At 53.6% G+C, this 26,911-nt stretch overlaps 2 protein-coding genes across 5 annotated transcripts in view; both read left to right on the top strand.

Moving 5' to 3' along the window:
- The window catches only part of Elmo2 (engulfment and cell motility 2), a 39,201-nt gene extending 25,409 nt beyond the window's left edge, over positions 1-13,792 (top strand). For all 3 annotated transcript variants that reach the window (XM_052726466.1, XM_052726464.1, XM_052726465.1), the window contains 11 exons: positions 4,600-4,722; positions 4,992-5,126; positions 5,751-5,855; positions 5,937-6,045; positions 6,469-6,605; positions 7,924-8,087; positions 8,185-8,297; positions 8,416-8,523; positions 9,253-9,335; positions 10,817-10,894; positions 12,401-13,792. In XM_052726466.1, the coding sequence (XP_052582426.1) occupies positions 4,600-4,722; positions 4,992-5,126; positions 5,751-5,855; positions 5,937-6,045; positions 6,469-6,605; positions 7,924-8,087; positions 8,185-8,297; positions 8,416-8,523; positions 9,253-9,335; positions 10,817-10,894; positions 12,401-12,601 (1,356 nt within the window). In that variant the 3' untranslated portion in view covers positions 12,602-13,792. The remainder of the gene's footprint in view (positions 1-4,599; positions 4,723-4,991; positions 5,127-5,750; positions 5,856-5,936; positions 6,046-6,468; positions 6,606-7,923; positions 8,088-8,184; positions 8,298-8,415; positions 8,524-9,252; positions 9,336-10,816; positions 10,895-12,400) is intronic.
- Positions 13,793-15,059: 1,267 nt separating this feature from the next.
- Slc35c2 (solute carrier family 35 member C2) lies at positions 15,060-26,389 on the top strand. Of its 2 annotated transcripts, XM_052726467.1 has the most exons (10): positions 15,060-15,150; positions 19,052-19,406; positions 19,758-19,908; positions 20,499-20,562; positions 21,224-21,296; positions 21,909-22,077; positions 22,161-22,244; positions 24,491-24,666; positions 25,375-25,504; positions 25,688-26,389. In XM_052726467.1, the coding sequence occupies exons 2-10, from the start codon at positions 19,287-19,289 to the stop codon at positions 25,810-25,812; spliced, it is 1,092 nt and encodes a 363-aa protein (XP_052582427.1). In that variant the 5' UTR covers positions 15,060-15,150; positions 19,052-19,286; the 3' UTR covers positions 25,813-26,389. The 2 variants fall into 2 exon arrangements, with proteins under 2 accessions (XP_052582427.1, XP_052582428.1); XM_052726468.1 differs by lacking the exons at positions 15,060-15,150; positions 19,052-19,406; positions 20,499-20,562 and having other exon boundaries at positions 19,811-19,908.
- Positions 26,390-26,911: the final 522 nt, after the last annotated feature.

Raw genomic sequence — 26,911 nt, 5'->3', positions numbered from 1 at the left:
AGGTGGGGTCCAGCACAGCCGTGGCCAGGAAAAGGCAGGGCCAGTGAGATCTGCTTTGCAGGGGAGGGGTCAGGAAACCTTTCAAGGAACTGCAAATGTCAGGCACACAGGCAAGACACCCAGCCTAACCACAGCAACCAGCAGTACAGGGGTGGAGCAAGGGGCAGATCTCTGCTGAGCACCTGGTCAGATCAGGCTTTAGTCTCCCTCCCCAGCATGGCTGAGATTCAAGATGGTGGTGGAGGTACACTGGATTCTAGGTCACCACAGACCGTGCTGTAGGAGCTGGGCACTTGCAGAGGTTACTGTGGTGGTGATGTGGGCTATGGGAAGTGGGAACAGGAGCTAAGATCTGGGCTAAAAGGAAGAGAGTTTATTAGTTGTCAGAAACAAAGGAAAACCCAGAGACAGCAATGAAGGTAATAAACGAAACATCAGAGTCAAGCATGAAAGATTTGGTGCTGATGGTGGGCTTTAGCCATTTTCCAGTTTGCTTTGATCTTGAGCAGCTGACCTCGAATCCCTGGACTTTGATTTGCTCAGCTGGGTGCGAGGACTGAAGGAGCTAATGTATAGACTATGCCTGGCAGGGTGCATGAGAGAGACTGTGTGTGTGTGTGTGTGTGTGTGTGTGTGTGTGTGTGTGTGTGTGTGTGTGTGTGTGTGTTGAGAGAGCTCCAAAAGAGAGCTCTGAGCAAGCCTGCAGAGTCCACTGGCTTTACCTTGCGTGACTGGGTCCCCAGGTCACTGCAAGCCCTCTCCCAGCAAATGCTTGAAACGCTGACCCTACAGTGTGGGGAGTGCGTAGGCTGCTGTGCACTGTTGTGGGCACACCAGAACAGCTGCCTAGGTACCCCCTCTTCGTGCAGGTGTGGGGAGGCACTTCTGGGGAAAAATCTACCATGGCTGAGGCTTAGCTTGATGGATCAGAAGAGAGTCCCACAGAGTAGGCAGCTGAGCATCAGGGCTTAACTGATTTGCTAGGCAGTGGAGAAGCATACTCTGAGTGACACTAAAGAGCTGCGGCCATTGCTGGAGAGCACCTCCCTCCCCTTCACCTGAGAAAGGTGAGCAAAACCCAAGAGCACATTGATGTTCACCTCTCTTCATAGCCGTCTTCTGAATGAGGGAGAGATGTGAGGAGGAAGGAATAGAGATGGACATACAGGGTGCAGTAGGGTGGTAGGGAGAGGGAGCAGTCGGGGAGGAAATTTGGGGCAAGGTAGAAGAGGAGATGGAGAGGAGACAATAAGCTGGGTGGCAGAGCAAAGGAGGAGGGCATGGCCTTGGGGGCTGAGAGGATACCCGAGCTTCAGCTAGTAAGAGGCATGCTGGAGAGATGGAGAGGGCCTGTGTCAGCAGGAGTTAGAAGGCAGGAGGCATCCCAGTTCTGTTCTGAGGGCAGCCGGGCAGGTCTGGTTCCACACACATTCTGCTTCCGGAAGTTCTGTCCTGAGAGGATGCTGCTTGGAAGAACCAGGGGCCTGAATGGATGACTTTGATTTCAGTGGGGTTCATCCCACTGTGTGTGGCTTTGGTGTCTGGACTGGGCAGCAGAGATGTAGAAAAAGCAGACCGCCTGAGGTCTACAGCTGAGGATGAGGCCTGGGATAGGCCCAGCTAGGGGAAATAGAACTCAAGCCTGGTGTGGACTTTGAGATGCTCCATCAGCAGTGTTAAGGGAATGGGAGAAATGGAGCTTAATGTCTGGTTTATTTAACACATGATACCAAAAACATTTCAGCATGCAATAGATACATTCATTGCTGGGAGCCTTGCTCCTAACAGGTCCAATGGCCTGGGACAGATAGGCGCAATGACAAAATTCTGACCACCTGTTTCAAACAAGTGGTCCCAGATAGCCTGGGCCGTTTTTATTTATACCGTTTACATGAACAGTTTTACAATCAGATTTGTTCCCTTAAGTTTCTAATAGTAATTACAACAATTGCCAGTTTGTTCCCTCACCTCATTGCCCTCCCGTCCCCCAACTTTCCCACCGGTAACCATTGCCTGCTTGATTCATAGCTTTAATATTAGAAGCATGAGCAACGTTGCAAGCAGCAAAGGACGTTTTCTAACTAGGCACACCCACAGGTAGGACAGTGTGCCCGTTGGCAGCATTGCAGTTACGGCATCATGCAACGTGAAAGAGAGGTTTGCCTCTAGTGGTTAATGTTTACCTCTAGTCAAATCTAAGTTCTCACAATTGACTCATCAGCCACGGCTGAATCAGTTCATTCTTCATTCGGTACTATTCTATCTATGGAGGATCTACCAGGTTTTCTCCTATCATCCTGTGAACTGCATGACTCTTATGGCACTGCCTATTTCTTGTTCTCATGTCCCCTTCCTCAGCTTCCTACGGTGTTGGCACAGCTGTTAGGAAGGAGGGCACTGTGGAGTCCTATGATTCGGCTTCGTTCCCTGTTCCTAGACTGTTCCCATTAACTCTTGATATCATCTGTTTGTATTTCTCCTAGACTCCTGTGGTCAGAATCATTCTCTCCAGGACAGTTAGGCAAATGTGTAATGTCATGAACTACTGTGACTCTTTCAGGCTGGTCACAAAGTGCCATGGAAAGGCAACATCCTGTTCTTGAGAATCCTGAGTTCATGGCCACACCTGATACATCAAAGACTTTAGGAGCTGAATCAGGTCCATCGTGTATTTTTAACAACTTCCCCTCTGGCTCAGCCAGAGGAGAGTCATCAGAGGGATGTTTTTCCTATATGAAAGCCACTTCATCCCTAGCTCTAAGAAAGTGAGACTAGGGCAGCCAGCAGTACGGTTTGTATAAGGAGAGCAAGGAGAGCGGGTAGCCCATATGCTCCTGGGGTCATGCCTGGAATTATGCAGTGAACTATCCATCGGCCTTGCCAAAAACGGGTTAAATTCTCCCGGGCCTTGCCTCCAGGAGAACCTGTTTGTGCTGTTCTCAGGCCTTGTCTCCTGAAGAAGTCACGTGGCTCCTGGCAGTTCATGAGGCATCAGTGACACATGCCAGCCTTCACTCTTCACACCAAGGCTTCCGGGTCTGGTGTGTTGTAAACACTGCATACCATAGTTTAGACCTGGCCAGTGTTCACCAACCATGTGAGCCTAGGGCCATCAACTTGTATTGCATAGGTCCAAAAGCCTGGTCTAGAGTCAGAGCAGATGGTAGGGGACGGGGGTGGGTGGGTGGGGGGTATTGAGTTAGGGGAGCTTTGCAGAGTTAGTGCTAGGGCAGGGTTGTGTAGAAGTTGTGGGAGACTGTGGGAAATCAGCTCTGACTACCCCCACCTGTCGAAGGGTTCTTGGGTGGAGGAGAGAGGAATGAGGAAATATTAGGTAGAAAGATAGAGATGATAAGAAAGACAGTGACACAGGATAGCTTCAGGAGGGCCCTGGGTCAATACCCAGCCTTCCAGAGCTTTATTCAAAAGGGCTTTTTATAATATGCCAAGGAGAGAGGCAAAAGACCTCCCCTTGCAAGATCAAAGCACACCATACAGCCAAGTGTAGACCCTTCCAAACACCTGGTAAACACGCTCCTGGTCAAATCCTCCCATCGTGTAGCCCCGCTGGGCAGATTCTCTGACCTTGAGTAAGGTCTCACTAGGGAGCCTCTGTGGGCCACCACAGGAAGTCCCATGCTGCTGTAGTGCTCTGTGCTGTGCTGGTGGCCCTAGCTATGGGGAATCTGTCCAGCACTTAGAGGGTGGCTGCTGTGACTCGGCCACAATCACAAATACCCACAAGTGACTAGTGGCTGCTACACTGTACAGAGAGGTTCTAGAGTCGGGCTGCTGAGTAAGACCTGAAGGACACAGGACCTGGCAGAAGCTGGACAAGAACCCAGAGTGACAGGATTCAGGATGTGGGGCAGGGGTATTGGTTGAGAAGTCGAGGGAGCAAGGAGGAAAAGCAGGGTGTTGTGGGGGTAAGGACCGGGGCTGAGAGACCCATGTGCCACACCCAAGCTGATTAGCCAGGACAGGCAGGGAGAAAAGCCGCAAGGTGAGAGAAGGTGAGGAGAGCATCAGGTCAGAGGAAGCCGAGGAGCCACCAGTGGGCGATAGAGCGGATAGCTAAAGTGTGGGCAGGGCCATGATTTGGGGGATACAGGACCTACATGGGGTGCAGAGGAGAGAGGAGTGGGAGGGTGGCGTGAGGTTGGATGGGGAAATCAAGTGGCTTTCCTTATAGGTGGCTCCGTACCGTTTAAAGCGATTTGTTGTAAAGCTGTCTACCAGTGGCCCTTTTCCACGCCCTCACTGTTGCCCTGGCTTTAGGCCTGTGAGGTGAAGCCTGGGTGGGACTAGGTCTGGTGGGCCGTCCTCACCTTGGTGGTGTGCTCCCCACCTCTGGTGTCTGAGATTGAGCCTTCACCCTCATTCGGCCTCCCCTGCCCAAGAGTGGAGAGGAAGGCCTGCCTGCATGAATCTACTCAGGCTCGGTCCAGCCCCCCCACTCCAGCCCTCAAGAGCACGCAGGCTCTGGCAAGGAGGAAGTCATCCCTGTCCAGCGTGCTTGTCCCCCGCCCCCCAGCATGGATGTGGCTCTCTAGGAAAAAGACAGTCCTTGAGCCCTGCTCCTGCCTTTGCTTTTTCTAGCACGTGATCCGAGGGAATCGTCCAATCAAAACGGAGATGGCCCATCAGCTGTATGTCCTTCAAGTCCTGACCTTTAACCTCCTGGAAGAAAGAATGATGACGAAGATGGACCCCAATGACCAGGCAGGTGCTGGGCCGCCTGGTGTACAGTGTGCTGTTTCCGCACGGCTGTGGTCATTGCAGCCTCGGTGTGGGCCGCGCTGTGCGGAGTGTCTGTCAGCCCCGACAGAGCTAGTGGGGCTGCATCTCTGGGGACTTGGGACAGAGCCCTCTTCTGTCCTTCTGTCCTGTTGCCGGTCTCTCCCAAGAGAGACTTGGGAGCACACGCCCTCCTGTTCTCTTCCTTGCTCCCTTCGGCTGGCAGTTGACCTGCCTACTGTTGTACCTTCCAGGCTCAGAGAGACATCATATTTGAACTGAGGAGGATTGCATTTGACGCAGAGTCGGACCCTAGCAATGTCCCTGGGAGCGGGACTGAAAAGCGCAAGGCCATGTATACCAAGGACTATAAAATGCTGGGGTTTACTGTAAGTACCCAGAGCGCGCCTCCCAGACAGGAAGTCAGGGGGCCTACTGGCAGCCCCCCGACCCCCATAGTGGGAGCCCTGGAGGAGCAGACAGAAAGAGGGGAGGGCCTGTGTGCTCAGTTTGCCTTGGCCATGGGCATTCAGTGGGCATATATCATCGGGGCATGCAAACTGGATCCATTAGTTACAGGCCCAGGAAGCCAGCCTCAGTAGAGGAGAGGGGACCACATGCCTGGAGTAGGTCTAGCTCTGGTGCTCTGTGCTCACCTTAATGGTGTGCTTCCTCACCTCTGCTTCCACCGCCTCCCCTGTCCTACAGTGGAGAGGAAGGGATGGCACCCACAGCCTGTGTGAATCAGTTCCCCAGCACAGCTTGCTCTTCACAAAGCTAGAGTGACTGTTTTCTAGTTAAACACCACTCATCTGGGAGTGAGATTGGTTTAGCTGTATGTGTGCTTACTCAGTGCTGGCCTGCCAGCTGCTGGGGCACATGACGAGGCAGCCTTAGTCTGTGCTCCAGGAGCTGGACACTCTAGGGTGGAGCCAAGAGAAAGGGAGGGCAGGGGATGCCCCCAGGTCATTCCACACATTCCATCTTCTCACCTGGTCTCCTGGTTTCTCCAGAACCATATCAACCCAGCCTTGGACTTCACCCAGACTCCTCCTGGAATGCTGGCTTTGGACAACATGCTGTATCTGGCCAAAGTCCACCAGGACACCTACATCCGGGTAAAGGCAGGGGCTGCCTGGCAGTCCTGGTGCCCACCCATGCTTCTCTCCCCCAACCCCCTCTTTCTTCTCTGCTTATAGATTGTGCTGGAGAACAGTAGCCGGGAAGACAAGCACGAGTGTCCTTTCGGCCGCAGTGCCATTGAGCTCACCAAGATGCTCTGTGAGATCCTGCAGGTCGGGGAGCTCCGTAAGTCTGCACCTCTCCTGCTCGGCAAGCCGGTCTCCAGCTAGAGATGATGGACAGCAGCAGACTGTCAGGGGGACTGGAGGGCCTTAGGCAGGGGTCATGAGCTTACCATCCATCTTACCTGTTCATGGTGATCATGGCTGCCGTTTTGTCTGAGCTAGTGATCTGAGGTAATCTGAGGTGTCTCTGACACCCCCGAGTACTGTGTGTTAGGTCTAGCTGAGCTTGTAACAGGGTAGAGAGGGACCAAGGGAGAAAACCCCTGGGGAGAGCTAAGACCTTGAGGGACGGCCCTTCCTGCTCCTTGATGGCTGTAGTCTGTGGTCTGTTTTCCTTGTCCTCAGGACTTGAGTGCAGAGAATCTAGGTGTCTGCCCTGTGTGCCTGAGGGCAGAGCTGCCACGCTTGGCGTTTCTCTCCACAGCAAATGAAGGACGCAATGACTACCATCCGATGTTCTTCACCCATGACCGCGCCTTTGAAGAGCTCTTTGGAATCTGCATCCAGCTGCTGAACAAGACCTGGAAGGAGATGAGGGCGACAGCCGAGGACTTCAACAAGGTCAGCGCTGCCGGCCGCTCAGAGGCTGGCAGAAGACGACCGGCCCGCTGCAGCCGCCGACAGCCGGCCAGCGCCTGGGGAATCCCCGAGCTGGAAAACCAGCTTGGTCGGCCGTGCTGAGTCACGAGGTTGAAGGGGAGCCTGGCTCAGCTGCTGTGACTCCCTTTGTAACCTTGAGCGGGCGTCTTCCTCATGGTGCCCAAGACCTTCATTTGCCTGAGGAAGCTAACACCTGCCGCTGTCCTCCACAGGGGTTGGGAATAGCTGAGCAGGGGAGCTGTGCCTGTCACGGCCACAGTATGGTAGATGAGTTCCGTGAACAACCAGTGTCAGCAAGGCAGGGAGGCTGGCATGCTGTGAACACCATGGTCCTTGTCAGGCCTCAGTGCTCTGAGTGCCCCAGTGTGCAGCACTGTGCTAGGCCCTCACAGGCCAACAGTCCAGGAGCCCAGTGTTTTGAGGCTGACCATCTATCTCATTGTGGAAATTTTAGAAGGGAGCTGGCATGGTGGTGCATGCCTGTGAGGTTGGTGGGTCATGCATTCTAGGTCAGCCTGGTTTGCATAGCAAGACCCTATCTCAAGAAAATAAAACAAAACAACAAAATCATAGAAAGTGTAAAAAAGAAAGAAGTGCCTATAAGACTTGTGTGAGTGTGTGTGTGTGTGTGTGTGTGTATTTTCGTTCCTCACTATGCTGCTATACAATGGGAGGGCAAGCATCCTGCCTTCTGCTCTAACAGTTCTTTTAGGGAGACGGGCACATTGTGACACCCCTATCTGCTGGGCACTGGACCTGCCTTCCATGTAGCATCTCCTGTTTCATGGCAGTGGACAGCAAGCAGGATGCCTTCCTCTCTGTAGAGACAAGGGGATGGAGGCATAAGCATGTTTAATCTTGCTGAAAGAATATGTTTAAGAGCATTCAAGAGTTGAGATCAGGCCAGGTGGTGGTGGCGAATGCCTTTAATCCCAGCACTGGGGAGGCAGAAGCAGGTAGATCTCTGTGAGTTCAAAGCCAGCCTGATCTAGAGAGTGAGTTCCAGGAAGGCCAGGGCTACACAGAGAAACCCTGTCTCAACGAAACCAGAAAATAAAAAAAAAAAAAAAAGAATGAGATCAGAACCCATGTTCCTACCACCATGTCTACTTAAATGTGTGAAAAATGAAGCTCCTGTCACCATCAGTCACGTGACCCGAGTCGCCACCTGAGAAGGTGTCCATTAGGAATCAGGACTCTACACAGGGTGAGGGAGAGCCTTGGTCTCTAGGGGGCCTGTCCATTTTCAGAGTGGCCTGTGGCTACCTTCTTTGCCCAGGTTATGCAAGTCGTCCGAGAACAGATCACCCGGGCTCTGCCCTCTAAACCCAACTCTTTGGACCAGTTCAAGAGCAAGCTTCGCAGCCTGAGCTATTCAGAGATTCTGCGGTTGCGCCAGTCTGAGAGGATGAGCCAGGACGACTTCCAGTCCCCACCGATTGTGTAAGTGTCAACCGGGAGAGCCCGTGAGGGAGGCAGCCTGCCACCGGCCTCGAGCACCGCCATCCGTGGTCTCTGCTGACTTGGGGGTGTGCCACAGGGAGCTTCGGGAGAAAATCCAGCCCGAGATCCTGGAGCTGATCAAGCAACAGCGCCTGAACCGGCTGTGTGAGGGCAGCAGCTTCCGAAAAATCGGAAACCGTCGGCGGCAAGGTCAGGGGGCGGCTGGGGCCCTGGGAGCCTGCCTGAGATGCTTGCCGGGGTGGCTCTGTCGGTGTCCCTTTGCCCAGCACTGCCCATGCCTCACCTGTTTGCCGCCCTTGTGTTCCAGAGCGGTTCTGGCATTGCCGCTTGGCACTGAACCACAAGGTCCTGCACTATGGTGACTTGGATGACAACCCTCAAGGGGAGGTGACGTTTGAGTCCCTGCAGGAGAAAAGTAGGTGGATGTCTCTGTTGGTGTGCTGTGACACCCATACTCAATGGTCCCCTGAGAGCTAGTCCTGGCTTCTCAAACCCAGTGTTTGGTCTCAGGCATGCTAAAGATCCTCTCCCTGGCCCACCTCAGGGTTGGGAGAGTTACTGAGCTCCCACATGTGGCTGTGTGTAGGTCATGAAGAGCAGGACAGGCCTCCATTGAAAGGCGGTGAGGAGCACAGAGGCTCTAAGGCTGCGGAGTCTAAATGAAACCCCTGGCTTAGCCCCTGGTTAGTTGCTAATGCTAGGTGTTGCGAGTTAATCCGCACTACTATACTGTACAGTGGGATTAATGCAGACTTCTACCCACGGAGGACTGTGTGAGACGTGCATACATTTCCACGGGGCACTGTCTGGCAGGTGGCGGCCTCACTGTTAGCTGCAGTGCCCTTTGCTTTGGGCTCTTTGCCACCGCCACTGTTGGAAAGAGAAGTGGGGGGGTGCCCAAGGCTCCACTTGACGGAGGTGAGCCCAAGTAGCATCTGTGAGCTTTGACACCGCCAGGTCTACAGGAAGAGACCAAAGAGCAGGGCATGTTCACACATGCACACCCCCCTGAGCTGGGAGGACCCTTGAGCCTGGGAGCTACTGCATCCTGGCACCTGCCCGAGGCTTCTCTTCCAGCACTGAGGCCAGTGCTGAACCAGTTTGCAGCATCAGCTTCCAGATGTTAATTCCCATTCTTTGTCAGTTCCTGTTGCAGATATTAAGGCCATTGTCACTGGGAAAGACTGTCCCCACATGAAAGAGAAGAACGCCCTGAAACAGAACAAGGTGAGTGGGGAGGCTGTCCTGAGCCCCTGCACCTGCCCATGATGTCTGCAGACACAGGTTCAAGGTGCACGCAACTCTCTTCCCACTGTAGATTATTCCTGTACACTCCATATCAAGGGCTTTGAATACTATAAAAATAAATAGATCTCAAGACACAGCCTCAGCAACCCTGGCAAATTCTGCCACCCACTTCTCCTTCTGACTCTGGAAGACCCCACTTCATTCATGAGTATCTACTGTGTGCTCTAAAGGACACAACCACAGAGTCACATATCACACCTAGCAGAAGATAAAAAGCAATTACTTAATATCAAGTATTCCATTCGCCTTGAAGTGCCCACCCGCTGTCCTGTTACTGTCATGTGTACACATGCACGCATTGTGCCCAGTTTTAAATCAGTTCTGGTGGGTCTGCTTGCTGCGGTGTGTGCATCTCTAAGTCCTTCATTCATGCATTCCCTCCATCTTCTTCCCATCTTTGCAGTTTATTAGATTAATAGACCATGTTGCTTATGTGGTCATTTCCCAGAGTCCGGGTTTTGCTGACTGACTCTGTGCTTTGCTTCTGTCCCCAATCTGTAAATTGGCACAGGGACCTAGAGGTTTGATTTGGTTCCTGTTTGACTGCCCTGGCATGGCCATATCCTAGATGGCATTTGGGCCTATCAGGAGTCCCATAATGGCTGGGTGGTGCTCTGTCATGTCAGCAGACTGTAGCTCCTCCACAGCTAAGGTTTGCAAACTAGGAGTATTCCATTTACTAACGAGCTGAACCGCTTCTCAGTGAAGAAACCTGCCTTTCTCTGCTGCGGGCTTCCCCATGGCAGTGTATGGAAAAGGCTGACGAGTGACCTGACTCTCCTTTCATATCACTGCTCTTAAAGCAGTGGGTTGTTTCCTGGTACCACACAGTGATGACCAATTTTTATGTCTCCATTCTGTGTTTTTAGTGTTCTTATGAGCTCATGGGTTTAAGTCGATCACGTGTGACTCTTTGTACGGAGGTTATTTTCTTGGTGCTCAGACTGTCTCAGCTCGTCAGTAATTTGTTTTTTTTGGGATGTTTAACTCTCAGGACTTTTTTGTGCAGAGTCCAGCACCATAGAAAGAGGAAGCCAGTCAGTCATCTTGGGAGATGAGATAAAAACATAGGGTGGTCTATGGTCCTGGCATTCAAGGTTCTGAATGTTAAAAGTACCTTGCTGCAATCAGGTTTTGTTTGTTTGTTTGCTTTTTTGAGGAGGGTGGGTCTTCCCATGTAGCCCAGATTCATCTCAAATCCTCAACTTCCCACCTGCTGGGATCGAGGCAGGCGCCCCCACACTGAGTTCCAGATTTAAAAACTACTACCACCTCTTAGGTGTGACTGTGCCAAGGAGTGGGTGAGTTAAGGCCAGTTAACTCACACCTAGGTGCATGCCCAGGGACCTCAGTGACCTAACTGGTCATTGCTCCTAGTCACTCAAACTCTTTCTCTGTAGGAGGTGTTGGAATTGGCTTTCTCCATCCTGTATGATCCTGATGAGACACTGAATTTCATCGCTCCTAATAAGTATGAGGTAAGCATTGTGCCACACTGCCTTGAACAGCAGTGCCCTAATTGTGGCTCTTCAGTCAGAGAAGAGGTGTGGCCAGCACAGCACTGTCCCCCTGAAAGCAGGTGGCCACGATGGATCGCCAAGTGTGGGCCTTCTACCACTGGGTTGGACTCGCCACTTCACTTTTTTTTGTAATATGTAGACCAGGCTGGCCTTGAACTCACAGAGGTCCTTCTTCCTTTGCCTCTGGAGGGCTGGGATTAAAGGCAAGCCTTTGCCTTACTCCTTAGGAGCAGCTGGCAGTTATTAGACGGTTAGGCCTGGCATGGGGATGGTTTTCCTCTTTGTAATCTTGCAGTCACAACTTCCCAGGTGAGTTGAGTCCCAGTTCCATGGAACAGATGCAATCAGGCTATGGAGCTAGATGGATCTGCTCCCCCTAACAAGGGACTCCCAGTTCACCTGTAGCCCAGGAAGACGTTAGTGCCCAATTCAGTTAACTCATTGTTAACTAAGGGCCTGTCGTTGAGCACTTGGGGTCAGCTTCAGGAGGAGCAGGTACTAGGCCCAGCAGGGCTTTGTTGGGATGACAGCCGAGTGAGCAAGGCCCAAAGGGAACAGCATTAGACTCCAGAGCACAGCTCTGCTGTACCATTGCATTCTGAGAGCTTCGGCTTGATTGTTGTTGTTTGTTTGTTTATCTGAGACAGGGTCTCAGATAGCCTGGAGCTGGCCTCAGACTTCCCGTGTAGCTAAGGCTAGCCTTGAACCCCTGATCCCCCTGCTTTCATCTCCCAAGTGCTTGGATGTTATAAGCATGTTCCACCATGAAAGCTGTATCAATTTCTTTTGTACTTTCCTTTAAAAAAATTATTATTATTTTTTTTTTTTTTTTTTGGTTTTTCGAGACAGGGTTTCTCTGTGTAGCTTTGCGCCTTTCCTGGAGCTCGCGCTGTAGACCAGGCTGGCCTCGAACTCACAGAGATCCGCCTGCCTCTGCCTCCCGAGTGCTGGGATTAAAGGCGTGAGCCACCACCGCCCGGCTAAAAAAATTATTTTAACATAATTTACTTTAAAAAAAAAAAGCCCTTCTTCTCTTTCCACTCTCTCCTTCCATCTGTCCCTCCTCTCCCTCCTTCCCTCCCTCCCCTCCCTCCCTCTCTCTCCCTCCCTTTCTCCCAGTAAAGCTCTAAAAAGGTTAAAAAAAAAAAAAATAGCACTCCCAAGTCCCTGTCTGCATTCTCTTTTCATTGAGTGTGTTTCCCGCTCCCGTTTCTTGCCACTGCCAGGACTGGTTTCCATCTTCTCTTATTCCTTAATTGCACTGTAAATTCCATTTTATATTATTTTTTAAAGTTTTCACATAAATCCCCCCTAGAATCCTATAGTTGATAGTGACAGTCCCCCAGCCGTCCCTGCTCTTGTCTCCTGTGAGCTTTGCATATTCTGAATGGTACCAAACAGCACTGCCCTGAGTCCCACTGCAGCCCTTGGGGCCACTGTGTGACATTTGCAACTTGCCCACAGTACTGCATCTGGATAGATGGACTCAGCGCCCTCCTGGGGAAGGACATGTCCAGTGAGCTCACCAAGAGCGACCTGGACACGCTGCTGAGCATGGAGATGAAGCTGCGGCTTCTGGACTTGGAGAACATCCAGATCCCCGAGGCACCACCACCCGTCCCCAAGGAGCCCAGCAGCTATGACTTCGTCTATCACTACGGATGAGCGAGAAGGAACTGGGGCCCAGGAGAGACACTGGCAGCCTGTGCCTTGCCTTCTACTTGTACAGACTCTATAGTGATTGTGGTGACTACTCCTCAGACCCAATGGGACCCAGAGCTTCTCTTGGTCCTCATTCACTAGGAGTCACGAAGTCAGGGCATGCCGCCCTCCTCAGCACCACAGAGCCTGGGGTCGGGCCTGGAGGAGTGAACTCAAGATGCTCTGCCTCCCACCCTGAGTCTGCACCTGGAACCGGACTTACTGACGGCCATCCCCTCCCGAGCCTATTCTGGTTTTCTGGAGAACTCATGTGGGCTGGAGCAGATGCTGGAAAGGCTGCCCATGGGGACTGGAGTCCTGGGAATCGTGAGAGCCTTGGAGTGACTGTCTTCAGGTGGCTCAGGCAAGGACAGGCTGAGTGCTTTTGCTTAGTAGGTCTCTGAGGGCTCATTCCAGCCTCATCCTGTGCCAAGATGCTGCTGCCTCGGGGTTGGCCCTTACATCTCTGTCTCTAGAGGTATCCATCTCTCTTGCCCATGTAGGAATCAGGACAGGTAGCAATCTCTTCCCCAAGCACTGGGTCTCATCCTGGCCAGGTAGAAGCCTCCAGCCTGAGTCCTGCTCTCTTAGGCTCCAGGAACACTGCAGGGAAAGTCAGGTTGAGGCCCCCAGCTCTCCTCCATTTCCATCTTTTCCTTGCTGAGGAAGACTGCTCCCATGCCCTTAGTGACAGGCCCTTTTGTTTGCTTCCCTCTGGCTCCTGGCTCGGGGCAGGTCGCCTTCCCCGTCTTTCCTTCCTGGCGCTGTGGTTTCTGCCATTAGCCATGATTTCAAGAAGCGGCTAGGGCCACAGCTGTGCCATGGGCCTTCTCTGGTGCTGCAGCACTTGAAGCACACGCACAGCCTCTCTCCTTGGACGCATGTTAACATGGTGGTATTCAGTACTGGTAGCCTGGCATGGTGGTACTACCCAATGAAGAGTGTACTATATATTTTCTTTACTATAGGCCATACTTATACAGACGTGTATATATATTTATATAAGATCATCCTATTCTAGGATAGAATGTTTAAGGGAAGATAAAATTGAGAGTAAAAATGTAATGCTCGCAGTCATGAGCTACGACTGTAACCAGAGAGCAGCCAGGAGCTTCCTGTCAGTGACCGTGTTTTCAATAAATACTCTTTCATGTAGACTGCTTCCTATACACACCTGTTCCTCTGCACTTGCTCCCTGCCCCAAGGGTAGGGAGTCACCTGACACCTTCATTCCATTGTGCCTGGGAGCTTCTGGAGGGCTCCCAGCCACCTTCCGGGAGCCCTTCCTCTCCCCTCCTCATCTATCCCACTGTGTCATGCACAGACTACTCACACCTGCTGGCGAAGGAAGCTCACAGATTGTGGTACCAGGACAGCGTGTTTCCTGCTCAGCCCTGCTGGGTACAACGTGGAAAGGCATACTGTACACCCCCAAGATCCCCTCCTCCCTCTTTTCCCTGCCAGGGACACAGCCAGGGAACAGCTCGAGTACTTGTGCCTTTCAAAGAAGACATGTTCTGGACCCGGTGTGCTGCCTGTACTCGGTGCCCAGCCTTCCAGCTGGTGTTTTAAGCTGTTGCTCCCATCAGCAGCCTTGGTAGCTGGGAGGCTTGAATGAGGGCAGTGATGAAAATAGATACTTCCTCTTGCCACTGTCGGAAGGGGGTGAGGACAGGCGCTTTCAGAAGGCATAGAAAGTGCATGCAACACAGGCCTTGAGGGCTGAATGAAGCCAAGACCTTGGGCTGCGATGGGTACCATTGTAGGTCCTAGGAAGCATTGAATGAACTAATGCTTGCGGGATGCCAGCTGGCAGCGGCCTACAGCAGCACTGTGCACAAAGCACAGCTTACACTCTGGCCTTGAGCCTTCTGCTAGGAGCCAGGAGCCCAGCCAAGTCATGTGCAAGGATCCCTGTTTGCAGCCAGTCCTAGTACAGAGCCCAAAAGAGCAAAAGCAGAGAACTGGGCCGGCTCGGGTCTGCAGCCCTAGCTTGCGTGGCTTAGAGGTTCTCTTGCCCACATGCCCTGCACCTAAAATGAATCGAATCTGGTTGTGCTAGATTGGCGTCCTGAAATCACTGCAACCCGCTTTCCTGGGCTCCCAGTAAGACTACACCCCTTCCTTCTGGGTTCCATTTCCTCTGGGATGATTTTTACCTACTCAACCTATTGAATAATTCTCACAAGTGTATAGGTATATGTAATTTCTCAAGTGTCCGTTATTACTTTGACCAGACTTCCTACATTTCTAAAATTTAATCATTTCCCAGCTGCTTGAGGTCCCAGAAGGAAAAAAGCAAACGAGAGTTACTAGTATATGTGATTCAGTCCTGGCACGCCAGTTTAGGGACACAGACCGGGTTGCACGGCCTGCTGTGGCCGGCTTAGCTAGAGAAAAATGCTCTGGCCCCACCCACCATCGCCGGCTTCCGGCGGAAGTCTCTCCTCCAGCTGCCCAGTGCCCAGCTCGCGCTTCCGGCAGGAGTCTCCGGGGCGAGCGCCTAGGCGGAGGTAAGTTTGAGCGTGGTGGGCGGGACCCTTGCGCTCCTTCCCGGCCTGGTCCTCAGTTTCCCCAGCCCTCACTTGGCCGTGGGCCCGTTCGCCTGGCATTCACCAATCATTTACGAGGGGCCGAGTCTTGGGGGAACCAGATGGACGCTGCCGGGCTGGCGGGGCAGTGACACGTGAGCAAACACAGACGTCACGCGGTGGGAAGTGCCACGCGCAGTGGGGGCCCTGGGGGAAGGGGCCAGCAGCAGAGAGCATCAGGTAGCCGGGGACACCGGCTGAGCGTGAGGTTGCAGGGCTCTGGCAGGCGGGGTCCTAGGAGGACTTGGGGACCCAGCCCCGGGTCTGCAGTCTGTTGAAGCCGAATGTCTTCGTCTTTCCCTGTCGCTGTGGTAGCGTACTCTGACAAAAGCAACTTCAGGAAGGAAGGGCTGAACTTTCCCCGCAGTTCCGTGTGCAGTCCATCGTGGGGGAGTCAGGGCGGCAAGAGCTGAAACAGCTGGTCACATCGCATCCACAGCCCGGAAGCAGAGAGCTGTGAATGCGCGCTCATGTCCCTTCCCCATCGTTATGCAGTCTGGGAGGCCCTGCCCACGACTAGATGGGTCTCCTCACATGAGTTAACCGGATCTAGAGAATCTCTTACTGATGTGCTCCAAGGCCCCTCTCCCAGGTGACTGTAGACGGTGTCAGGTTGACACCACTAACCACAGCACCAGCCTCCCGCTCTTTCTGAAGTGCGGGCAGTAGGTGAAAGGTTACTGTGGCTTAGACTGCGGTGGTGGAGAAGGGAAGAGAAATGGATGGATCAACAAATAACTAGAGGTGGACTTGACAGGGCAGGGGGTGAGGAATGCAGGGGACAGCGATGATTTCATTGGCCGAAGTGAACGGTTGTCAGGATGACTGTCCTAAGTGACTTCAGAGTAGGGTGGAGACCTAAGGAATATTAAGATGGCTCCTTGGGGCACCTTGAGGTTGAGCTGTCAATTGGAGCTACCTAAATGGCAGTTAGGTCCCTCTGTCCTCACAGGAAGATTGGGGTGTCATGGTGGGATGGGAATGAAGGCAGAAAAGGAGCTGGGTTCCACCCCTCAGGGACCAGTTCTGACTGACTGAGTTGCAGAGGACTCCAGAGTTTGACAAGTTTCGCCCAGTAGGTCTCCGAGGAGGAAGTGGCCAGTTTCAAGAGGGAGCCACAGAAACTTGGCCCCGAAGAGGGAAAGGGTAGTGGTGGCCCGTGTGAACAGCCTGACAGACTGAGGTGAGGGCCTGGGGCTGACACTGGAAAGCTGTGCTGTAGGAGGTGACCGTGAGTCAGTGTCAAATGCTGCTTCCCATGCCAAGGACACCCTGCACATGGTTAGAGAAACAGTCCACACAGGCCAGGTCACTTGGAATCTCAGTAGTAGGTGGACACAGAGGGTTTACTCACAGGTCTTGGGTGTTAGAGCCCATGCTTTGAAGCACTAAGCTACACAACCCATGTTACAGCTGAAGTGGTGGAGGGTAGCCAGGTGCTACAGCGTTGCCCCGCCCTGCTCTGAGGTAGCTGCTGTTTCTTGAGAAAAGGGAGACAGAATTCCTTGGGCAGATGCAATTGCATAGTTGCTCTCCCTTACCACAGAGTGAGGGAGGAGGACCTTAGCCGTTTGTATATCCAGTGAGAGGCAAGCCACCGCTTAATGATAACACATGGAGTGAATGTCTGTGTGCTTCCTGGGGGCCTTTCCAGCTGAGGCTTGGCCTTGTGTTTGCGGACACATGGTGCTCCCTGAAGGTGGGGAGCTAAACAAGCTCTCAGAAGGAAAAGGCGGGTTTGAAAGTGGACAGAGAGCACCATAGTGACCAAGTAGGAACTGAGCAGAAGTAGGCAGGCCAGTCAGTTGAAAGAAAAGGGAACAGGCTGTCCTGGCATGTGACATGCTCCGCCACTGCCTGGGTAGGGAAAGCATTGTTCACAGGGAACATAGTGTGTTTCCTGCAGTGTTGGAGACTCAACCCAGGCCCTCCACATGCTAGGCCAGCACTGCAAGGTACATACCTTCTGGACAGTCTGGGTGTTACACCTTGGGGTTGGGGACATAATACTTTCTGGCATCCCGTGGGTAGAGACAGGGATTTGCTAATGGATTACAGGACAGAGGACTGACTCCTCCCAGAAAGGTTCAGTAGTGCCAGGCTTCGGAGCCTGAGCATTGAGAGAATGTGGACCTTGAGCCTGTGTCCCAAACTGTCTAGCAGTGCAAACAAGAGCCTAAGATTAGTGGCCCAGGTGAATAGGTCAGGTCAGCATTTGGATCTGCTTCTAGGGGCTCACGGGGACCGGACCAGGCTGCATGCTGGGGAAATGTTAGCCTGCAGAAAGCATGTCAAGATGCAAGACTGCATTAGACCAGTAGGGCAGTAACTCTCCCCTGACCCACCATGTCTAATCACAGCCTGTTCATTAACCTAAAAACTAGTGGTGCCCAAACTATAGTACGAAAGGAAGGTAGTTGAGGGTGAAATAAAACGTTTCCATCTGTCACTTCAGGCACAGTGGTGCTGGAGTCACCGTGAGGCCGCTGGTGGGTTCCTCTTGCTATAGAATAGTGAGCCCACCATAAGGTCATCTCGCAGCTAACATGTCAGCAGCCCCAGAGATGTGAGCTGTTGTCAACAAAGTGGGTTTTCCAGAATGGGAACTCTTGGTTCCACCTTGACAGCATACATGGAATTCTTAGCAATTTCAGTGGATTGTAGAGCTCCGGAAAACTATGTTTACAGAAATCAGAAGCAAGTCCCCTGCCTTTGTGAATATCAGAGGTGCTTGGAATGCAGAACACTTCTTAGCTCCTTGGGTAGGGCCTGTAGTCCCTGCTCACTGAATGCCTGGAGCTGCCTCTGGGACACCACCCAGAGTTCCAAACTCCTCTGAAGATAGCCACAGTCCAGGAGTCCTTTTGACAAAGCCCAGAGCCAGCCCCGTTTGCCATCAGGGAGGGGATGTGATAACAGGTTCCAGAGTGCAGAGTGGACTGTCCAGACTGGTAGGGGAGAAGTCTGATCGCATGATTCTGGAAGGTTCCCACAGGAGCTGGCATTTCAGCATGGTGGAGAGGAAACACTGTAGTCCACCTAACAGTGGGCCAAGGCTCACCAGGCAGAGCCAGGTCCCCAGTGTTCCCTGAGCCAGGCTTGCCCTGGGCACTCATAACAAATGGTAGTTTGGTTTGGCGGGCACCTCCTCTCTGGGAGTAGCTGTTAGAGACCAGGACAAGGTACACCTGGTCCACTTTAGCTCCTCAAGACCTAAGTCCCCTGAAATCTCATCCACACACACTCTGTCATGGGGTCACCAGACCAAATGAGAACATAGAGAGTGCCAGGTGTGTGTGAGCCCTTGTGGAGTGCAACCTTCCAGGAACAGCAGCATTACTCAAGGGGATGGCGGCGTGGCTCAATGGTAGCCTGGTCCCTAGCATGAGGCCCTGGGTTCTGTCTACAGCACTGAGAAGAAAGAGGTCTACTCAGATCACACTTCTCTCAGTTGCTACAAAAGGAAAGTAGGAGAGCAGTGGTAGCTTGTAGATAGGTCCCTGAGGGAGAGAGTCTGTACTGAGGAAGGAGGGAAGGGTGGCTTGGGTGTAGCACCCCCTCCATCCCTTGTGTGCCGGGGGCAGATTGGCAGAGACAGGCTAGACCAGGTCAGACCTCAGAACTGCAGGCAGCTTCGGCCTTTGTGAAGGGAACTAGGAGCCGCTGAAGGGTTAAAACAAGATCTGACATGACCACACTTATCTGTTGAAAGGTCACTTTAGTGGGGACCCGTGGAGGACAGTGCGAATGTCCACTGTACTGGGGTAGCACCCATTGCCTCTGCAGTCTCACTGTGGCCAGACCCTCCTTTCCTTCTTTCCAGCAGCAGAGCTGGGGATCTGTGACCTGTGTATCCAGCTAGCCATGGAACAGTTTGGCTCTGGCCACCAGCCCCTTAGGTGAGGACTCCATCTGGGGCCCAGTGCACATTCCTCACCATGGAGGTGAAGAGGACCCTTCCAGTTAGGGGAACTGTCCTTTGAGAACCGTGGTCCAGCTCTGCTGCGTCTTCCCGCCAACCATCTTCAAGAGCGGCTCCTGTTCCTGCTGGCCCACGGATGGGGAGGTGGGCCCTTGACGTAGCCTTTGTGTGGAAGGCCGTGCTGACGCTGGGCCTGGTCCTGCTCTACTACTGCTTCTCCATAGGCATCACCTTCTACAACAAATGGCTGACAAAGGTAACGGCCTCACCAGTACAGGGCTGGCCCGAAGGTGCTGGAGTTGGTACAGTTGTGTTGGGTGATGGTGGCTTTTCCTGGACATTGGCCCTGAGAGGGCTAAGCAGGTGACCAGCAGGTTGTGATGAAACTCGGCAGGGATTGAGCCCCTGGGCTGCCACTTCTCTGTGTGACCTCCACACTGGGGTTCCAAGGAGTCACTGTGTGGCTGAGTCCCCGATGTAGAGCACTGGCTTGGCCCCTGACGTCAGGGAGCGGGGAGGCACTGGGTTGGACCCTGCCACCACAGGGAGGAGATGGAGGGGCTGTGGGGCATCTCTCCACGCCTGCTGTCTGCTTCCGGCCCCACAGAGCTTCCACTTTCCCCTCTTCATGACCATGCTGCACCTGGCCGTGATCTTCCTCTTCTCGGCCCTGTCCAGGGCGCTGGTTCAGTGTTCCAGCCACAGGGCCCGAGTGGTGCTCAGCTGGACTGACTACCTCAGAAGAGTGGCCCCCACAGGTAGGTCCAGCATGCGGAGGGCTGCTGGAGAGCCTAGGCTAGAAATCAGAGGAGCCCTGTGGCCTTGAGGCCACACCCTACCTTTCCTCCTCACCCCTCTCCCGCTGGTGCATCTCAGCAAAGCAGGCAGCGCCCCCGTCCTCGCTGGCTCACGTGGGCTTCAGTGGGCTCCACCAGGTGCAAAACGGGAGCCTCACGGTAGTGGCCACACCAGGTTGGGCTAAAAGATTTCCCAGGACTAGTCTTGAGTGGGCAAGACCTCAAGGGCGGATGGGAACCTCTGGCCCTGGGAGTGTGAAGTTAGAAAGGAAGAACTCTAATGGTGAGGGAGGAGGGGGGGTCGGCAGGCCGCACTGCTGTGGAGGGCCAGGTGCCCCATAGCAGTTTGACTGGGTCAGGTTTATGCTCTTGTCTGGAGCTGTTGAAATTCACAGAGGAGACCGACAGGCCTGGCCAATCAGGATGGGCTGTTTGGGCCGGATGTCAACCTGGAGTTGCTTGGTGGAAAGGAAGGGCAGTCAGGGCCTCAGGTGCCTCAGCCACATGCTTGCCAACCGGCTGCCCTGGCTGGGTGTCCCCTGTCCCCACAGCACTGGCAACAGCACTGGATGTGGGCTTGTCCAACTGGAGCTTTCTCTACATCACCGTGTCGCTGTGAGTACTGGCCACACCCTCTGCCCGCCGCTCAGGCCAAGCTCACTTGCTCCGTCCAGCTGGCAGTCTGTAGAGCCAGCAGCGGGCCAACTACTCCATCAGTCTCGGGGACCAGCCCTCGCTCTCCCTCAGCTCCTTGCTGGCACCCAGCAGCCCTCCACGAAGCCTCCAGCTCTTCGGAAGCCCAGTGCAGAGAGAGATGCTGCGCCTGCCTGCCAGGCAGTCAGGGGAAGCCAGGGAACTGGACAGAGCAGCCACAGTTGCTTGGTGGGGTGGGATAGGGGATGGGGGATGGGGGCGGCAGGCAGCTGAGTGGAGGACCAGACCGTGGAGCACTGCCTGTCAGAACCCAGCTGGTCAGCAGTCACAGCTCTGATGCCTGGCTTCAGAGAGTGCGGTCCCTCATGTCTCTTTGTCTAAGCTTCTCTCATCCTTCTTACCTGGTCTCTGCCAATATAGCCAGGTAAAGAACAGAACTCAGTAAACTCGGTGTCACACCCGCTGCTCCTCTCCCAGTGACCGTCAGGCCTCTTAGAGACTTCTTCCCATGAAAGCTCGCATGTCTGCACAGACCCCACTGGCTGGCTGCTTTTGCTCTTTGGGGCCTGCTTGCCCTCGGGTGGGGGTCTGCAGCCGTGCATTGTGGGTATCTCTGTTCCAGGTACACAATGACCAAATCGTCTGCTGTGCTGTTCATCCTGATCTTTTCTCTGATCTTCAAGCTGGAGGAGCTGGTGAGGCCCTGCGTCCCCTTCCCTCCTGTCACTGCAGATGCCCGGGATGGAAGAGGAAATCTAAGCAGTGACTTGTCACTCTGTGACAGGAGATTGCTGGCCTGGGTCTCTGAAATGCCTTTCTTGGGGAGGGGACCTAGAAACGGGTGAATGGCAGAAGGGCTAGAAACAAGTGCAGGAGGGCCAGCGTTGGCCTGGGGCCCTGGGGTTCCCTTGGAGCCATTTGGTGGTTTTTGTTTTTGGCGGGGGGCACTTAGAGTCTGGAATGGGCACCAGCACTTCAGAATTTCAAAATAAGTATGATACTAGAAACATGCCAGCTGTATGTAGCCTTGTGTCTGTCAGTAGGCCAGGACCTCTGGAAGTGAAGAGGCACAGAACAGCTTCACTTCCCCAGCTTCAGATATGGCACATGCTTGAGCCCAGAGCTCCCAGTGAGCCGCACTGTTCTCCTCCTAGGGTGTGGCTTGAACCCCAAGCTCCCAGTGAGCCGCACTGTTCTCCTCCTAGGGTGTGGCTTGAACCCCAAGCTCCCAGTGAGCCATACTGTTCCCCTCCTAGGGTGTGGTTTGAACCCCAAGCTCCCAGTGAGCCATACTGTTCCTCTCCTAGCGTGCAGCCCTGGTCCTGGTGGTCCTTCTCATTGCTGGGGGCCTCTTCATGTTTACCTATAAGTCCACACAGTTCAACGTGGAGGGCTTTGCCTTGGTGCTGGGAGCTTCATTCATCGGCGGCATCCGCTGGACCCTCACACAAATGCTTCTGCAGAAAGCTGATCTGGGTGAGCCCCTGGCGAGGGGTGGGGGTCGGGCAGACATAGGCCAGCAGGCCAGGTCTGACAGCTCCCCATGTCCTGTTCTGCAGGCCTTCAGAACCCCATTGACACCATGTTCCACCTGCAGCCGCTCATGTTCCTGGGCCTCTTCCCTCTCTTTGCCATATTTGAAGGTACGCTCTGTCTTCTACCTCTGAACACTGTAGTACAGCAGAACCCACATTACTGCTCTGGGCTCAGCACAGTGCTAGCCACAGAGGTTGCCCAGATCTAGAACTCAGTCCCTCCCCAGCTGCTGTGGTTTGGGACTGGACAGACACACACAGAATGACTAGAATCTCATGACAAGGGTGCACAGAAGTTATGTGTGAAATAAAGGAGTCAGTGCAGAGGGTGTGGACAGCTCCAGAGGTAGTGGAACTGTTGATGCACTAGTTTTTCATTCCCCCAGTAACTAGATGTGGAGGATTGTTTCCGTCCTTATTTGGCAAAAGGAAGAAACTGAGGAACCGAGGAGGTGAAAGCATGCCCAAAGTCCCATAGCTCATAAGCAAACCAGACTTGGTGCCCAGCAGCCTGGCATCAGGAGGCTTGGCCCACTGTCACATGGTACACATGCCCCCAGGAGCAGAGTCGGGGTCTGCCCCGGGTGGAGTACTTGGGTCAGAAAGGGGAATGGTGGAGAATGAGTGGTGGGTGTATGGATTGATGATACCAGGACACCCTGGGAAGCAGGGACCGGAGGCTCTGCTGTGTGTGCTCGGGGAGCATGGGCAGAGTGGCAGCTCCCACAGCTGGGGTTGGGGGACAGCCTGGGCACATCCAGAGAAGAGGCAAGGCCAGGGGGTTGTACAAGTGGGCAGGATGTTACCACCTCCTTTCCTCCAGTGCTTTGGGATTAGTCTTTGTCCCTTGTTTACCCTCCTTCTCAGAGTCCCAACTGTCCTCAGGGTCATTACCGAAAATTCCATCCCACATCCATTTAAGTTTCAAGCAGCGAAGCGTCTCCAGCCTCCCTGAGAAAATGATTCCGCAGCCCCGTTGTCCAGGAAACTTGTGTGTGGAGCTTCATGCTTTTCCTTTTTAAAATCTCTCCCCATTCCTTCATTATGCCCCTTGTAGCAAACACCACACTCACCCCCTCCCCAGGCGTCCTCACTGTTCCCCGCTCTGCAAACCTCATCCAAAAGCCCCTGGTCGCCGCCACTTAGCAAAGCTGCGTGGATTTAGCTCCTTTAATCTTCTCTGGTAAATTAATCCCCCAAGCGCCTTCATTACTTATGTTGCTCTTCCCCGGATTCCTCAATTTGCCACTGCCTTTGCAGTACTGCTGAGCCCAGCACCAAACAAGATGGCCTGCATCGCCAGGCTCCTGGCATGGGGCACAGTGTTGTCAAATTTCTGTGCCCCCTGCCCCTCCTCGACCCCCAAAGTTCTTGTCCACTTCAGCTCCCATCTGTGTCTACTGTGCCCAGTGGATACTGACCTCCCCCCCACACATACACTGTGGGGGCCTTGCTGTGGGAAGAGCCCAGGAACTCTTTAAGGAGGGGCCACGGCTCCCCCAAACTGAAGCAAAGACTGATGTGTTGTTCAGTGTTCCCTGAAGCAAGGGGCTTCAGCGTTGTCCTGTACTTACATGTGTGGTTGGGTCGGGTTGGGTTGGGTCGGGTCGGGTCTTGTGTAGCCCAGGCTGGTCTTGAACTTTCTATGTAACTGATACTTGAGCCAGTCATCCGCCCCACCTCCCAGGTGTGGGGTCACAGGTGTGCACCACCACACTCCGCTCTGGAGTTTTTTGAGTTTTTTTCTTTTTCATTTTGAGATCTATTCATTAGACTATACTGCTTGTTGGAGAAATGACAATCTAGTCAGAGTCCTGTCATTCTCTCAGTAGGGGAACCAGTAACCAGAAAGGAGACATCGCTCCTCCCAGGTCTGTACATAGCTTTGTAGTAGCAAGGCCTAAATTTGGGCTGGGCTGTATAGCTCAGTGGTAGAGCATATGCCTAGCGTACACGCATATATGTACGCATGCACATAATCTAAAGAAGTCCTGCATCCCACAGGTTCAGTACTTCCCTGTTCTGATAATGGACATGTATTGCCCTGAGTTCTATAGTGCCACTGTGGTCCCTGAGTCTCAGGCCATCTGGGTGGGACTGTTTGAACACACACACACACACACACACACACACACACACACACACACACACACACATCGTTTCTCCTACCTCAGACAGTCAGCAAACCAGGCCTCCATTCTGTGCTAAAGAAGCACAGATGCTGTTGAGTAGGGCCAGCAGACTGCCTAGGCCCCCATTGCACAGAGGCTGTTGAGTAGGGCCAGCAGGCTGCCTAGGCCCTGTCTCCCCTCTCTCTCTCTCTCTCTCTCTCTCTCTCTCTCTGTTGGTTTCAGGTCTCCATTTGTCCACCTCAGAGAAAATCTTCCGCTTCCAGGACACAGGGCTGCTCCTGCGGGTTCTTGGGAGCCTCCTCCTTGGTGGGATTCTGGCCTTTGGCTTAGGCTTCTCTGAGTTTCTCCTGGTCTCCAGAACATCTAGCCTCACTCTCTCCATCGCTGGCATTTTTAAGGTACTCACTGGGAAGTGACCCCAGACCTACCCTAGAAGGAGCCCCATGAGGGCTTTTCTTAGCAGCTTCTGTCCCTGTTTCTGCATCTGGAGAGGGCGGGAGAAGAGGCTGCAGAGTGTGGCCCTGGATGTGATGTGATCTTGCCCCTGCAGCGCTGAGGAAGTGTCCTTTCTAACCAGTGCACACAGCTGAAGACGCAGACCAGGTCTCACCACCAGGCCTGGGGTGTGCCTGCACTGCACTTAACTGCAGCGTGGTTATATGCAGTGGCCTGGAGCCCTCGTCTAGGTTGATCAGTGAAAAGTCCATCACTGAAAGCTGGGCACACAGGTCAGATCTGTGGAGGAGCTTCCCTCTGGACAGGTAACCCCATGCTGGAGCAGTGACACCCAAAGTGAACCTTTGGGTGTCAGGGTCCTCTGCCTATGATGAAGAGAGGCCTGTCTCACCACCGCCATGCTGGCGGTTGTCTGTCCAGCTATGGGTGCCTAGCAGTGGCAGACTCCCTGTGGGACGCCTGTGTCATCCTCTGGGGCTCGATGGCTTTCTGCTTTTGCTGAGAGTCTATGGAAAGCCCCTGTGCACCTGCATCTCAGTAACACTGGGAGGCCTGCAGGCCGATGATCTGAGCAGAGAGGTTCCCACTTCTGCCCTATGAGTCATCCCGTCATGCCAGCTTCTGACTCCATGTCCTGCCTCTGCCCACAGGAAGTCTGCACACTGCTGTTGGCAGCTCACCTGCTGGGTGACCAGATCAGCCTCCTGAACTGGCTGGGCTTTGCCCTCTGCCTCTCTGGCATCTCCCTGCATGTGGCCCTCAAGGCCCTGCATTCCAGAGGTATGGTGGCCTCCTTCCCATGGCTTAGTAGTACTGACTGTCCCGCCCGCCATCCAGCTGCCTCTCACCCACTGTCGCTGTAGCTCGGGACGTGTGCTGCATGGCGCTGGCACCCTGGGAAGGTATAGGATCATCTCTAGAGAAGGTTGCTAGGTTAGTGACTGTGGTGTGTCTACCCCCAAGGTGATGGTGACCCTAAGCTCTCGAAGGGCCTAGGCCCCAGCCCTGACCTGGAGCTGCTGCTCCGGAACAGCCAGAAGGAGGAAGACGATGACGATGAGTATTTTGTCACCCAGGGGCAACAGTGACCAGCCCAGGAGCAGCGGAAACAGGCCACTCTACAGTCAGCGCTGCTGGTGACTCTTGGTGTGGCCTGGGGGCTCAGCTGGTTCCTCAGAGCAGCTATAAGTGTTGGCTTCAGAGTCACCTGTAGGACCGTGACTGGAGGGGGACTCCTGTCTTTCCTGTGGAGGGTGGTCCAAAAAGGAGTGCCAGGCTCACCCTGGACGCAGTGTAGCAGTGAAGGGGGCCAGTGACCTCTTCTCCACTGTTGCTCTGGCTCCAAGAGCCAGGATGAACTTCAGGTGTGTGGTGGTTTCTCTTCCTGGGTTTGGACTGCAGGGCATCTGGGAAGGAGTCGTGGAGAGGCTGGGCCTCATCACCTGGACAGTGGCTTCCACAGAGAGTAGATTTATTTATAGTTGAAGTAATGATTTCCTTCTGTACTGCGCAGTGTTGCCTGAGGCAGGAGAGCAAGGAGAGCCCCGGGCCTGGCCTCTCCTTCTCATGCCCTCTGTAGCTCATGCCTCTGTTTGTGCCCCAGACCGCATCCTTGGGGCCACACTATGGACCCACCACCAGAAATAAATGGGTGTTTGCTCAGTACCGTCTTGTGGAGACTAGTTTCACAGCCTAGATTTGCATCCTGGCTCTGTTGTGTACTCATTGTGTGACTCTTACGTGGGTGACTTAGTTCCTCTGTGCTGTAGGTTGTGTATCTGTTTAAAAAAAAGAAAAAGAAGAAAAGAGGATGTCACCTATCCCAGGCTTTCTGGAGAATGTTACAGATTAAATATTATGTATGTATTCCTAAAATACTGTCAAGAACCAAGAGACCAAGACCTAGAAAAGAAAGAATTTCCTGAGCTGCTGGGCAAGGATTCAAGGCTGCTATGTGTGAGAAGGGACTCGGTTCTGGATTGTGGGCCAAGTTGTGCACTTCTCTAGACCACAGTCCAGTGGAAGACAAAAGGGCCCTGCTGTGGGGCTGAGCCCTCCTGTGGCTTGGCCTTGGCGCCCGATGGTTGTACCTTCCTGGTGGAGCTGGTCTCCTCTGCTGGCCCAGGAGGCGTTCCTGTAGAAATGCTTCAGACACTCACAGCAGGTGGCGCCATTGGCCCACAGTAT

Source organism: Peromyscus californicus, unplaced genomic scaffold, assembly GCF_007827085.1.
Source record: "Peromyscus californicus insignis strain IS unplaced genomic scaffold, ASM782708v3 Scaffold_7__1_contigs__length_154581171, whole genome shotgun sequence".
In the NCBI taxonomy this organism is placed as follows: Eukaryota; Metazoa; Chordata; class Mammalia; order Rodentia; family Cricetidae; genus Peromyscus; species Peromyscus californicus.
Note: the sequence above shows the minus strand (reverse complement) of the source record. Positions and strands in the feature narration are given on the sequence as shown.

What these genes read in the sequence shown, in the direction of transcription:
- Slc35c2 (XM_052726467.1), top strand. Translation starts at nt 19,287, where the DNA reads ATGGGGAGGTGGGCCCTTGACGTAGCCTTTGTGTGGAAGGCCGTGCTG. An exon ending in CAGAAGAGTGGCCCCCACAG is followed by an intron (nt 19,909 to 20,498) that starts GTAGGTCCAGCA and finishes CTGTCCCCACAG; the next exon opens with CACTGGCAACAGCACTGGAT. An exon ending in CTCTACATCACCGTGTCGCT is followed by an intron (nt 20,563 to 21,223) that starts GTGAGTACTGGC and finishes TCTCTGTTCCAG; the next exon opens with GTACACAATGACCAAATCGT.